Consider the following 15362-nt stretch of genomic DNA (forward strand, 5'->3'; position numbering starts at 1 on the left):
GGCTTTTGTCTAGTACGCTATCGCGCAATACATCTTCGCACTAAGCAATGTTGAAATATCTCAAAATGTCGAGTACTTGAATTACGCAAAATCCTTTGGGTGGACTGCTCGTAGGACAGCTCTGTGGCAGAGTACTGCTCTTTGTACATGAAGTCCGAGTTTTTGACATTCAGTATCAAGCAAATGAATATTTTCTGTGATGCGGGCTACGGTGCAGTATCACTGTGCGCCTTTTGGAATTGCCGGCATATAGAGACAACTTTAAGCTGCCGTTAAACCACACTGTAAATTGTGTGGATTTTACTGATATTAACGGCCTGCGGAATAGTTATGGAAGAAACTTTCGCTGGCTTGCTCCTACAGAAGCATAGGATAAGATAACAATGTAGGGTGTCTTCGACCCATTTTCATCTGGATTTCACTTCGGGCTGTTAAACTAAACACCTATGTCACCGAACGGATGATATTTTGGTATTATATGCTTCTTCGAGTGCTAAATGACTTGCCGTGTGGCTTACGAGAACGGCGTACAAGCAGATCCGCGCACCGGTTATTGAGAACTTCCATAGTCGAAGCCCGTTCGGGGCTCGGGCTGTGGGCATCTCCTGTCGTCGCCGTCAGCATCTTATGTAGTCATGGCATGATAAAACCTCATGACATTCATTGTCCAACGCCCCGTGTTACAGCATAATGCGTTCTAAGAGAAAAGTGTTTAATGGATAAAACCCGTTCCAAATAAACAAGCATGAATTGAAGATTTGTGGAATGCTCCCTGTCCACTTCAGTAATCGCCAAGCATAAACAGAAGCTGTTTGTAGACGAGCTATACTTTGTGCTGCACTCATGTGCAACACATGCGCATGTACCATGTACGCATGTATCATGTGCACGCACCAGCTTTTAACGCTAGGCAAAATTGTGTCGGGTGGTCGGTGGAAGCAAAAGAAAGAATAAGCACCTGGTGCCGCTCCCCGTTCATCACCGAGGACTTCAGTGGGCCTTGCAGCCACCCCATTAAGAGCGCCAGGAGCTGTAGCGATCGAGGAAGGGCAGCTTGAGCTGAAGCGGCTAGCTTACGCTCAAGCTTCTCCTCATAGAGGCTTGAGCCTGGTACTGAAGTACGCTGATACCTGGTACTACCTATTTACATGGTGGCGGGGTACGCTGAGTGGGCCTACGTTTATATGTTAGGGTTGCCCAAGCCTTCTGGACGCCATCTGCCCTACTGCCGACTGGACCGCCTTTTGGACATTTAAGGACCCGTCTTGAGAGGTTTGTCAACCACCGCCGGTTGAATTGCCGGTTGCTTCGTCTCGAACGATCACGCGAAAGCCTTCGACTGGGTGGAGCACCGTTACGTGCGGGCCGTGCTGCGCCTTTGGTGGTTTCCGCAGGAGACAGTAACCCCAATCGGCTACCTTTACTCGGACTTGACAACACCGTTACTCGTGAAGGGGCAGATGAGCCCTACGTTTGGCGTCACCAGGGGCATCCGGCAGGCGTGCCCCTTGTCTCCTCTTCTGTTTGTTTATTGTCTCGACCCACGCCTTAGACGCGTCGACGACAGCGCGGACATCCTTGACTTCCCCCTCAAGGGCGAGGGCCAGGTTAAGCTTTCGGCCTACGAGGACGTTATGTCCCGGTTTCTGTGGGACGAAGACAGCTTTGCACAGTTCTTACGGCTTTTTGCGAAGTATACGGAACTGTTGGATGCCCACCTGAACAGGGGCAAAAGCAAGGCGCTACGGTTTGACACGTTCGCGTCTGACCAGCCTGGCGGCGTCGACTGGGTAGCGGGCGTGAGAGTCCTGGGGGTTGTCTTCAACGCGTCGGGAGAGGTGGAGAGGAAGTCATGGAGGGAGCTGCGGGCAGTCGCCGAAACGAAATCGACGGTGGCGTAGGAGCTTGCCCTGTCTCTGACAGAACGGGCGTTCGTTATTAGGTCGTCCGCGGCGTCGGCTTTCTTCTATATTGCCCGCGTGACGCGACCAACCACGCGGGTAGCACGAAAGCGTGCCACTCTTTCGGCTCTTCCTTTTGGGCAGAGAAAACTGAACCCGTTAAGCATTTTGTCCTTCGCCTACCCAGCGACATGGGGGCTTCGGCATACGGTTCTTGCCCACCATGTTTAGAGTTGCGGACATGCGGAGAGGCTTCTCCTAACTAGCAGCCGGCGTGTACTACAGCTGGAGGGCAAACCAGCAGTATTTCCGGGGAACGGCGCACCGCGAATCGTTTGCAGGAGATCGGTAGCCCCACCGCGGAGGAACCAGAAGCCTTTCAGAAGGACGTCAGGAGCGCCGTCCGGATGCTGCGGGAGAGCAAATAGGAGTTAGATTATAAGTCAATGCGGGCTATCGAGGTCTGCGAGGCACTGGCTATCAAGTCGACGTTAGGAGGAAGCCTAAAGGGCTCGGAGTGTTAACTGGAGGCAACGCACCTCCCAGGAACCACCCCAACACGTAAGAGATTTTGTGTTGAAAAACGGCTGGGGAGCCCTCCCAACAGGTACGCTAGCTGCGGGGGGGGGGGGGGGCGGGCGGGGGGGACGGAGGGTTGTGGTTTGCGACGGGAAAAGGAAAAGAAGTTCACTGGGGTTATTTTGATCTCGGCAGGGAGCTCACCTGCATACAACCCAGTGCAGGGGAAGGGAATTAGAGGGGGGGGTGATAGGATAAAGTTGTAAGAGAGAGAGAGAGAGAGAGAAAGGTATAAAGGGAGCTGGCAATACTAGAAAGCTTTCAGTCCGGGCACATCAGTCAATCACTGCACTCCGGGCTACAGCCAGAGCGTAAGGCCGGTCGTCTCCAGGAAATTAAGCAGATAAGCAGAGACTTCCCGTTGGCTTGCCGCAGGCGCCTTTGGGAACAGAAGGTCCTCCATGCCGGCGCTGGGAAGGCCTGGACAGTGGAGCGTTCTGTAGAGCTCGGCTCTCGGGCCCACGTGGCGGGGACAGAAGCAGAGTAGGTGCTCGAGCGTCTCCAGTTCGGAACAGTCCGCACATGTAGGGGAGTCCTTGCGCCCGTGTCGGTGCAGACGCACTGCCACATTGCAGCAGTTGAGCCGCATGCGGAGAAACAGGCAGCGGGCGTCCCTGCTGATGCGTGCGGGCAATGGTCTGGGCGCCAGGCCGCTCGCCAACCAGAGGGGCGGGGTGCATTGCCTGCACCCTGTGGGTCAGGGCAGTGCGGGCCTCGTCGAACGCGGTGACATTCTTGGGAAACTGGGGTGCCCTCCTGGTGGGCCTCCCTGGCGCGGCCGCCGGTGCCTTTGTTGACCAGCATTCCACTGTGGCCGGGCAGCCAGTCAACCCGGTCTGTAGACCGCAGCCTTACTATCCAGCATGACGACCCCAGCGCCCTGAGCACTCTTTCAAGCGACCGGTATGTTTCTACTGCGAAATTCGCGGGCAAATTTCGCGGTTCTGTAGGAGGCTTTAAATTGATGAGCGACGTGGTTGCGACACTTACGAACACGTCGGACCAAACCTTCGTTACGGCTGCCGCCAGAGGTGTTAACCATCTCCGCCACGGTGATGATCTCCTCCTACCACGACGTCGTTCCCCATCACCATTTCGGCGATCTGTATCTCCGCTTTACCCTGTCGTGCATCACCCCACCCACCTCTCGGAAAACTAAGTCATGGAGTTTCTGGAGGGCAAACAGCATCTATCGGGACAATAACAACTCCACAAGAACCCCCGTCGAACATGTTGCCAGTATCGGTTGAAGGTAACGATGTTGAAGCTGTGGCCAACTACGTCCACTACTGGGCCTTTTGCGAGCACCGCTAACGGTCGACTACTCCTCCGACCGGACTACTGCAGCCTCTTCCGTGTCCTTCGGCTCCCGTTGAGAGCGTAGGCATCGAGTTGTATGGACTGCTACATGCGACCCAATGGGGATACCGATGCATAGTTACAGCCGTCGATCATTTAACTCGAAACGCCGAAACTGCGGCCATCCGCTATGGCACCACCGCGGAAGTGGCAGACTTCATCCTGCACAACACAATTTTGCGCCGTGGAGCACCATGCGTCCTTCTGAGCGATCGCAGCAGGGTTTTTCTCGCTACGGTTGTTGATGAGCTTCTGCGTGGTTCCAACACGGCGCATGAAACAACGTCCGGCTTCCATCCCCAGACGAACAGTTTGACCGAGCGATTTCATCGCATGAAGTTGCTGGTTTGATTCTGGGCCGCGGCGGCCGCCTTTCTGATGGGGGCTGAAAGCAAAAATCCCCGTTTGTACGCAATTTTGGCGCACGTTAAAAATTCACAGGTCGTCAAAATTAATCTGGCGCCCTTCACTACGGCGTGCCTCACCGCCTACGTTGCGTTGGCGGGTTAAACCCTACAATCATTCAATTAATCAAAAGCGATTTCATCAAACTCTGTCGGACATTCTCTGCATGTACATTAGTCCTGCTCATCGCAACTGCAACGCTATCCTACCTTTTGTAACCTTCGCTTACAACTCTGCAAAGGAAAATATTGCAGGGTATTGACCATTCTTTGTCGTCTTTGGCCACTCCCCTTCTATTACTTTCGAAACAGGTTTTTTCTACGCTCCTGTCGCCTGTGATGCAACATCTCATGAGCAGTACGTTTCGCGGCTCGCACACTGCCTAGACCTTGCGCAACGTCGAATGAAAAGTAAGCAGCCTGAACGAATAACCCGCTACGACGCGAACCATCGCTGTGGCCGGTTCCGGCCTGGGGGTAAAGTACTGCCATGGACACCTGTTCGCCGCCCCGGACTGTGCGAGATGTTCCTCCGCCGTTTTTTTGGCTCATATCAAATCTTTGAAGAAACTTCTCCTGTCAACTATCTGTGTTGTCTCGTCGGCGATGGCGCCGAAGGGCAGAGCAGGAGACCTGCGCTCGAGTTAGAGTCAAACCAAAGAGCCCATTATTCAGAGTGACGTCACATATATATATATACCCGCTGCGGAGCCCCCTGGTGGTAGAGCCACCGAAATGCCGAGAGGCGAAAAACCCGGATACTACATACTTCCCCCCTTCAAACCACTCCCACTTGGGAGGAAAGGCTACCTACCGAAAATAAAATAACCTAAATTAACGACACAAACACAGCTGCTGAAAATTCCTTCTCTGCTCTGTCCACCCTTCTTTCGGAGAGGATATGCTACCCGTCGCAGGGTTTATAATTCCCTGCGAAACACTTTTCAGATGCGGAGCATCTCTTGCCCGGGGGGTGTCACTTGTCCGTGCCCCGTCAGCAGCGCCTCTGATTATGATTGTGGCAGGATGCCCGAGGGATTGGTCAACCAAAAAATCCATCACGAGATAGCTTCGCGTTCAACCACCGTCGTTATCTTCCCGTAAGAGACCCGCTAAAAGAGAAGGAGACTAAAAAGTTGCAAAGAGGAGGGCGTGTACGTCGCTATCTGCCGGTGCACCAACGTCAACACCTTTTACCTCACCAACGCTTAGATGCGAAGCATCTCTTGTTCGCGGGCCTGTCACTGGTCCGTGCCCGGTCCGCAGCGCCTCTGAATATAATTATGGCAGCATGCCCCTAGGGATTGGCCAACCAAAGAATCCATCACGACATAGCTTCGCGTTCAACCACCGTCGTCATCTTCCCGTAAGGGGGAACACTGAAGAAAAAGAAGGAGAAGAAGACAAAGCTGCGAAGAGGAGAGCGTGTACGTTGCTAATCCATCACGAGATAGCTTCGCGTTCAACCACCGTCGTCATCTTCCCATAAAAGAACCGCTAAAGAAGAAGGAGAAGAAGACAAAGCTGCGACGAGGAGGGCTTGTACGTTGCTCTCAGCCGGTGCACCAACGTCAACAACCTTTACCTCACCAACGCTGACGGAGACTACCGATTCTACCACAGAGACGACAACATCGACAAGAACATGATTGACGAGTTTCGGTGCCTCGAGAACTGCCGCCAACTCACTGTCACACAACAGTACTTACGCGCCTTTGCCAGCGGTGTGAAGCTGGACGCGGAATTTCCTCTAGCGCTACTAAACACCTGATCACTCAACATAACGGCAACACAATGGAACTACACGGAACCCCCATGATGCTTCGCATCCTCATCAGGGTTTCCCAAGGGAAGATGGTGTAATTTTTATAGTTCATTTGCACTCTCTCCACACCACCGAACTTTCACTCCGCACACACAGCACTGTTTCTGGCGTACCCCCCATCGCCCTTGTCTCCCCCTTTTTTTCTTCTTTTTCTTGTCCTTATCAGCGGACTCGTGGTTATATTCGACGTCCTGGATCTTGGGCTTGGCCTCTTCGTCGGCCGTCTCGGAGTCTCCCTCGGGCTTGCCAGCTTTTTTCTCTTGAACCTCTTGAAGGAGACACTCTTGAGATTCACTTGTTCTCTCCTGAAGTTCAGACGAGTTCCCTGGTACTTTCTCTCGAAGATCTGCTGGTTGCGATTTTAGCAGCAGCATTTTTTAGCTGAGCCAGCTGCGATTCTCTCTGTTTGCTTTCTGCTAGCTCAGATACGAACAGAGAAAGTGAGGTGCCAGTCACCTTGTCATCAAAGTACAATCCTTCGCATGGTGGACTTGCATGTTCGCCGCTCTGAATAACGATCACATGTTCCTTGTTTTCGCTGGGCGGGGTGTCGATGTTTCGCACCGGTGACCGGGTTTGTGTTTTCACACGAGGTAATGACGGATGTTTGGATGAAGGACGCGGCATACTGCAGGCATTCCTGAAGTGGCCTCGTTTACGTGTAGCGCGTTTTTCTAAAGGCTGGGCACTGTTGAAGTGGATGCCATGTTCGGTTACAACTGCCACAAGTTATTGGCGGTGAACTTCGGTGGCTGGTTCTGAACGTAGTGGATTGAAATTCACGACGTGGAGCTCGAAGCGGTCGAGTTCCCCGAGTCCCGTCGATCGTTGAACTATCTGTTCTCTAGCTGCTCGATATCGTTGCGTTACACCCTGGAATTCAGTTACCTTTTGGATGACGTGGATGACTTTGTCAAACGTCAGGGCCGGGCCTTCTGCGAGCAGACGTTCCCTGGTGCGATCAAACGCAAGTCCCACTGTAGGTTGGTCAACGAGTGGGGATGCTTCGTCGGAGCCGACATTCCACTGTCGACCCACATACTGCACACGGCGCACGAAGTCGGTTGTTGATTGATTGTGGTGTTTAACGCGCCGACGCAACGCAGGCGATGAGGCGCGCCGTTGTGGAGGGCTCCGGATTAATTTTGACCACCTGGGGATCTTTAACGTGCGCCGAAATGTCGTACACACGGGCGTTTTTGCTTTTCGCCTCCATCAGAAAAGCGGCCGCCGTGGCCAGGAATCGAACCCGTGACCTCGTGCTCAGCAGCGCAACGCCTTAACCACTGAACCACCGCGGCGGGTAGCATTTACGGTCTCAGAATTTGGGTAGTTCATACTATCGTACTTATGAGTGCACTCAAGTAAGTACGTTCTAGCCACATGTGAAGGCGTAAAGAAGGTTCAGCTTTATTGTTCTGCCACAATCTTTCCTGCAATTGTTTGTTGATTGCAATTGTTTCCTGCAATTGTTTCCTGATTGTTGATTCTGTTTCTGCGTGACGTAAATTTTGGAACTGCACAATACGGTTGGCTCCGTGTGAAGTAGAGCCGCTAAAATGAGCCGCGGGGCCCTGAACGAGGTACTTGTACTCGTCGACATCGGTGGAGCCCACCGGCCTGGCTGACTCAATGATGTGCGCGATGCGATCTGCTTCAGTGCCGAAAAAGGACTAGCGTTTCGGCGACATTGTGGTGCCGCTTCGGCGACGGCCTCGAAGGGCGAAGCAGGAGACGTGCGCCCGATTTGTAGTGAAGCCAAAGAACCCATTTACTCAGAATGACGTCACATATATACCCGAGACTAAGCCCCCTGGTGCTAGAACCACCGAAATGCGGAGATTTGAAAACCCGGGATACTACCCGATCGTATCACCCCCGTAACTACGCCTACAGACCAACGTCGCCGTGGTACTGAAATCGGCCATGTAACCCGGCTTAAGGCATTCAACCGCTATACCCCCGACTGAATCTTGGCAAGGAGGCCGCTTCCCTCTCGCGTAGGAGAAATTATGTGGATACTGTGACTACGCTCCGAGTACTTTGGGTTATGTTGCCGGCGCTTCTCCATAATCACCCACTATCATTAGTGTTAGCTCCGGTGGCCTCGGCATCATTATCACCTATCAATAATCATCATCACCGGTTGGTTTTTTCCTCGGCCTGAGTGTTGGAATAAAGGGCCACGGCAGCTGTCGTCGCTCAAAAAATATAGAAATGTATTCAAGATGTCGTGTGAATTGGTTAAGGGTGCTAATTAATGTGTAATTCTGGTTATCATCATAAAGAAGTTTTATTTTACGTCCTCGGTCGTTCCCGGAAAAAAATTGTATGAGTTGGTCCTCACGAATGTCTACGAGCCAGTTATCTCTTATCAATCCCTCCTTGTGGGTACGTGCCAAAACATTTGAGAGCATCATCATCATCATCAACCTGTACCAAGCAGTTCCTTCCTTACGGAGCGCGCGCTCACGTGCGCTCGATTATCTTTTTTGCAGAACCACAGCGAGAAGGTCGTGCGGGCACCTCGGGAGGGGAAGTGTTTTTCTTAGTGTTTTTTTTTGCTTATGGCAACTGTACAAGAACTGTACAAACTCTGTAAGGCAACTGTACAAGCTTAAACAGGTCTCCTGTACGATATCAAATCGGTAACGAGTGGAACCTGTATTCGCGCTTCTTGGGTCTTTGCATACTGTTCATATATCTTTTACTCTCGTCGTTCGTGTTTGTCTTGCTGAGCTAGACCCGTGTCTATCACTGAAGCTCACGCTCTTGCTGTTCTTCAGCACATATTTCTTAGGTAACCGAATTTGTAGGAATATGTTATTTGTGCAGTTAATTCATTGTTTACATGCGTACGAATGGCATCTCTTTCTACAGTTAACACAAAGTATAGCTGCTTTCCTCGGCTCTGGTTTAATAATCCCAGAAAAACGGACATGCTCTTCTATAATTAAATTTTTTACACTGTGACAAACTCATCCTTCACGGCTGACATCAAAACAGCCTGTGTAGGGCACCAATACGTTTCAACCAACAAAAGGACAGATCCTTCAAGCAAACGTCTTTTAGCGAAACTTCGTCTAGATATAATTTGACCCATGAATACGCGATCCGAACGCTTAGGTGAGTACATTGAAGGGCTCGTGGAAAGTGGTTTTTCATGATTGGTTTTTCAAAATCACAAAGCGGGAAGCTCAAATCACCTAAGGAAAACGACGATTTCTTCATTTCCGAACTTATTTTCTTAGTTTTTACGGTGATGGTGAAACACTTTAGTCCGGTTTCGCCATCATTAACTGCAAATAATCACTGCAGAGAAATTATGGTGAGTAATAAAAGGGCTTTTTGTAGTAATTTTGGGCTGTGAGTTTCAGCACATATCTGTTTATTCTGGTAGTGGTGACTGCCAGTTCCGGAACGAAAAAGTAGCAAACTCACAGGTGTGAACATGCCTCTGACGTAAAACGCCTGAAACTATCTTGCGTCCCTGTATCGTGAAAAGTAAATCAATATAAACGCAGTTGTTATATCCAGTAGCAGTCTTCAGCTGCAGCCGATCAGTCGGTTTCTTTGGGTACTTGCCTGCGTTCTGATGACTGCAGCCGCATTGCCACATAATAATATATTTTAAGGTGTCCACGCCTGTCCATAGAACTAATAACGTAAAACTGATGTTTCAAGCCATTTGTAATCATTTTGTGTATGCCTATGGGGTTTTTATGTTGTAACATGGCGTGCCAAGCAATAAAAAAGGCGTTCAGGGAGCAGGGGGGGTCCCCATTGTCTACACTATTTGCGTCGACAAAGTCTATCCAACTGCAAGACTGCAGTCATGTAAACCGTAACCACTAAGTCGTCATTAACCTGCCTCAGTAGAGTTTACATAATGGCTTTCTCTGTGTCGAAGATTCGGCAACTCTGTACATCCCGGCTTTCGGGAGGACAAAATGTAGCGAAAAATTCACTTTCGAGAGAGAGAGAGAGAGAGAATCAACTTTACTTTCGAGCAAAGGTGTCGCATGCTGATAAGAGATACTTCTCCTGTGCACCTAGATTGCCAATACAAGACAATAGTATTGTAGGTCCTGGTCTTGAGTTGCCCAAAAACATTTCGTCTCCCCCGACCAGACAAAATTTCATCAAACCTTAAATTTCAGGTAGTAGGTGAGTAAGGCTGCCTCCTGCACTATTACCGTTGGGCGAAGCTTCCAGAACCTTCCAATGATGACGACTTGTTTTCACCGAGCTGCGCGAAGTTTCCATTTTCTTCTGGAAATCTGGTAATGTTTTCCCCGCCCTCTTTCCTAAACTTCTAGAGCACCTTTATACCAATTGGATCCTCGTAGCACCAACAGTTTATAAGATATACATGTTCGTTTTCTTGGCACGGGGATGGCCGCGTAAGAATAGGTGTCAAGGCAAGTAAAACAAGGCTAGCTAACTTCCGCGACCGGGTGGCCACTAAGGACATATTGGCGTTATGGCGGGGCTGTTTCGATGATTTTGCGAGTTCAATCACCTCGTTAAGCGCATTTTCTGTAAATGCGCTTATCAATAATCAAAATCAAGTAATTCACTCGGCGGTGCCTTTCAACCATTGAAATAGATAAAAAAAGCCGCACCGCTGCATCAAACAGGCACTTAGACACAAGGAAAGGCGGAATATTCACAGCGCTAGTAGAACGCGATGTGAAAATTGTGTGGTAACCACAAGCCATACCGGTCTATTCGGCTGTGGTAAATTTGGAAAAAAAGAAAATAGTCGCTCGCCTGGGGTCAAAGATTATTGGAAAAGCTAAAGGCGTTCCGGGGCATCAGCCGCAAGTCACGAAGGAAAAAACAACTAATAAAGGTGTCAGAGCTACGTCAGAGACACCGTGCCCATACCGGGTCAAGAATGGGAAGGCAGCCTAGGGTGACACAGGTAGCATCGCTAAGTTTAGAAAGCTCAATAGCCGCTCGGCATACAGAAACGTGCTGTCCCTTGCTCTGGCCATCCGATTAAGAACTACCAATATTTTTAGAGGGTTTTATGTAGAAAATATAAAAAAAGAGTCATTGCAGCCCTATCGTGGTCATGATATTTCCGGACTGCAGAGATCACGTGATTTCCAAGTGTTTGCGCAGCACTGTGAAAAGACCACCGTTGACGGTGGACCACACGAATAACGGTTTCTGGGCTTAGAATAATATTGCAATAAAGGAGGACGCTAATACACCTTCAGCGGCATTTTTAGCTTGATCAGCTTGAAACTAGCCACTTTATTAGAGCAATATACGCGAGCATACCATCGATGTACTTTTCCAATTGCCAGACATCAGTATATCTCTCATCACTAAGCCAGCGGCTCAGCTTATTCCTTCAGAACCGCGCGTATAAAAAGAACAACTGACAAGCGCTAGCTAAATATTACTGCAAATGTGTGCTGCAAGGCTGCCCGCGTGAACCTTCTCTAGCTCTCTCTCCATCTGCCATGGTTTCTACCTCGAACTCGTGCATGTGCGGAGTGCTGCTTGCTCCGGAAGTAACCCTCATCCCTAACACCTAAAGGGCTACGCTAGAAAGGTTCAATAATACTCGGAAGGCTATTAGGGAGAGTAACAGCACTACTTCAACAGAAAAGATCTGGCCACCCTGGTGTAGAAGATGGCCGCTGGCTGCCCGGACTGACCATATAAACTCCCGGCCCTCAGTCACCAGCTTCTGTAGATCACCTGTCCACGGCAGCGGTCAGAACGGCAATACAACAGAGGGTGCTAAGAATCTGTTGTTCCAGGCAGGCCGCCTTTGGAACGTGACCATGGCAACGTTCAACGCAGAACCCTGTCAATCGAGGTAAGCTTTTCTGTACTACTAGAAGAGCTTTCGGACAATAGGTTGGATATTATAGGGTTACGCGAAGTTAGCAAGAAAGCAGACGACTTCATGGCGGTCACTCTACACTGGACTACAAGAGAAGAAAGAACACGGGGTGGGATTTTTAATCACAGAGACATAGCACGAAACGTGGGAGAGTTTCTCCGCATTGCGCGTGAGCGGGGGCTGTTGCGATAAAGCTAAGCAAGCGATAGAGGTTAAAGAGAGTACAGGCCAATGCGCCAACAACCAGTTATGACGATGACGCCGTAGGTAGCCGTAGACGAGGACGTCCAATCAGCAATGAAAAAGACACCCATACCATTCACAATTCCGATAGGAGACCTCAACGTAAAGGTTACAAAGAAGCAAGCGGCAGAAGGGTCCGTTGGAATAGTCGCAGTTATACACTGCGAGAATTTGCACGAGTAGATACACTGGGAGAATTCGCAGAGAGGAATACGTTGAGGATGATGAACACATGGTTCTGAAAACGAAAAAAAATGTAAAATGGGCATGGAACAGTCCCGATCGCACAACAAAAAACGAAATTGACCTCATGTTAAGCCACAACCGAAGCATTGAGCCAAACGTAGCGGTGCTAGGTAAGATTAGGAGCAGAAATCATAGGATTATTAGATTATAGTTGAGGCTCAATCTCAAAACAGAAAGGAAACTCGTAAAAAACTAAGAAGCCCGCATAGACTCGGTCAGAACTATATCGCAGGAGTTTAAACTTACTAATCAAAATAAATTATCGCCTATAAACGATGAGCATGAGGTGAGTATATACAGGCGAAATGACAGCATGACATCGGAAATCAGTGAATCAACAGCGCCTGTGGGAGAAGCAACAAAAGTAGGAAACAAACTAAAAAAATTATGAAGAAATTTAAGGAAATATTTCCTAAACGTAAGAATAAAGAAGTGGCAAGCTCGGCAGATCAGATTGAATTTGCGATCGGTTGAAACTGATTAACAAAAATGAAACAATCGACATTAGTACTTACTTTTATAATGTGTTGATCGAGAAAACGCTGCAAATAGGAAAAAGCTTGAAAGCAAACTAAGAGAAAGCTAGTAATCTTCAAAGACTGAATGTATGCATTCAGAGCCCCGGTGGCTAACATTACGCACGAATTGGACGATATAATAAAGGCAGCAGAATGTTCCACACAAGGCTGTGATCCACAGACGTCTAACCGTCTAATTAGAGACAACTACAAATAGTTCAAGCTCAACTTGCGATGTCAAACTAGTGACTAAAGATGGTGTAGGCAAGGCTCTCAAAGTCATGCAAATAGGCAAAGCTGCAAGAAACGTATTGTATATAATTTCTGTACTATTTTGGGAATGCCTGAGAACCTATAAAGGGTCATACCCTGCAAAAAACGGCAACCCTGCTTCATGAAAAGGGAGATGCCTAGTACCTGAAGAATTACAGACCCATCGGCCTAATTTGTGTTGCTTACAAGGTGCTACCAAAATGATAGTTGGCCTCGTAGGTGACAGCCTGGATTCATAAAAACGCAGAGAGCAGGCTGGGTTTACGAAAGGGAACTCATCCACGGAGCACATCTACGTCGTCAATGAAGTGGTAGACAAATTCGCAGAGTACACTGAACCCCATTACATGACATTCATAAAACATAGGAATTCGTTTTATTCAATTCTCACCTCACCCGTCCTAGAAGCACTAAAAGACAGAGAATACGGGAGAATGAAATAAAGCCTATAGAAGACATATAAATGAAATTTACGGGCAGCAAAACCTTCTACAAGCAAACACGATAAATTCCCTATCCAAGCCCCCAATTTTAATCACCTTGAGAGCCAAAATAAACTTTTTGTATAAGATTCGTGCGCTGTTTTGCCCTGAACCCAAGCCGACAAGAAATTCGCCTGGGTACAGGGTCGCTGCCTTCAACTTCATCCGCTGTTCCAATGAGGCACAGTGACAAAAATCATCCATTTTTGTGACATGAGTGGCATTTCGCATTTTCTCCATTTCGCAATTTCACACGGCAGGTCGACCGTTGTTGAAGATTTCCACAGATCCTAAAGACAAATATTGATATCTACAATCAGAATGGAAAACTACCTACGCCCCCCAATTTACATCTTAACTGCAAACATAAACTTTTTTGGTTTAAGACCAGCGCAGTTCCTTAAGGGTCCTGAACCCATGCCACCAACAAAGGCGCCTGCCTTCAAGGTCCCAGCCTTCAACTCTATTCACTATCCAAAGAGGCACACTGATAAAAAAATACACCATCTCTCCGTGGGGAACCCTGATTAGGATGCGAAGCATCATGGGGTTCCGTGTGGTTCCATTGTGTTGCCGTCATGTTGAGTGATCTGGTGTTTCGTGGCGCCAAAGTGAATTCCGCGCCCTGGTCCACACCGGTGGCAAAGGCACGCAAGTACTGTTGTGTGACAGTGAGTGGCAGTGGTTCTCGAGGTGCCGAAACTCGTCAATCTTGTTCTTGTCGATGTTGTCCTTTATATGGTAGATTCGGTTGTCTCCGTCAGCGTTGGTGAGGCAAAGATTGTTGACGTTGGTGAACCGGCTGACAGCAACGTACACGCCCTCCTCTTCGCAGCTTTGTTTTCTTCTCCTTCTTCTTCAGCGGTTCCCCTACGGGAAGATGACGATGGTGGTTGAAGGCGAAGCTATCTCGTGATAGATTAGCAACGTACACGCCCTCCTCTTCGCAGCTTCGTTTTCTTCTCCTTCTTCTTCAGCGGTTGCCCTACGGGAAGAGGACGATGGTGGTTGAACGCGAAGCTATCTCGTGATGGACTAGCAATGTACACGCCCTCCTCTTGGCAGCTTTGTCTTTTTCTCCATATTAAGGGTCAGTTCCTTGTATAAAGCCAGAGCACTTGCTTTTACCTTCGTGGACACCACCTTCCTTCGTGAGAAGTTCTTTTTTACAGCTTGAAGGCCCTTTTCGCAATATGCTCTAGATGGCAGGACAACCAACACTCCGTACTTGTCAGCTTGCAGCAACACAAGATCGTTGTTCTGGAAGTACTTGACAACGCCTTGAGTACACTCCGCAGGCATTGTAGACCCCTTCCTTACTGTTCTTCTCGGACTGTGCCCACCCTCCAGCAGGCAGCGTTCGCGACCTTCATCCTCGGCCTTGTCCACAATGCGCCTGTTCAGTGTCAGCAACACATATCTTTTCGTATCTTTTAAGGACGAGTTGTTCGTGCAGCGAAGGGTTATCTGTATAGGATCATGTGTGGCACCTGTTCTCTGTGAACTCTTCTTGGCCATTATTGATCGGAATCTAGAGCGTGACCTTGACAAAGGAAAAGTCCTTAACGTGTTTACATATGTCGATAATTTCTTGATTTTTGTAAAGGCATCACCGGTAATAACTAACCTGGACGCTAGTAACGAGATTTTAGCTGAGTTTCGATGA

At 49.0% G+C, this 15362-nt stretch overlaps 1 protein-coding gene across 1 annotated transcript in view; it reads right to left on the reverse strand.

Annotated features, from left to right (window-relative positions):
* Positions 1-2280: 2280 nt before the first annotated feature.
* LOC144168002 (uncharacterized) overlaps positions 2281-15362 on the reverse strand; it is a 19819-nt gene continuing 6737 nt past the window's right edge. The window contains exons 4-5 of the mRNA XM_077697103.1: positions 6240-6334; positions 2281-2311 (exon numbers count right to left, since the gene is read on the reverse strand). Coding sequence (XP_077553229.1) covers positions 2281-2311; positions 6240-6334 — 126 coding nt within the window. The remainder of the gene's footprint in view (positions 2312-6239; positions 6335-15362) is intronic.

The sequence above is a fragment of the Haemaphysalis longicornis genome, unplaced genomic scaffold (genome assembly GCF_048455015.1).
Source record: "Haemaphysalis longicornis isolate Haplotype H1 unplaced genomic scaffold, Haemaphysalis longicornis Haplotype H1 scaffold_2, whole genome shotgun sequence".
In the NCBI taxonomy this organism is placed as follows: domain Eukaryota; kingdom Metazoa; phylum Arthropoda; class Arachnida; order Ixodida; family Ixodidae; genus Haemaphysalis; species Haemaphysalis longicornis.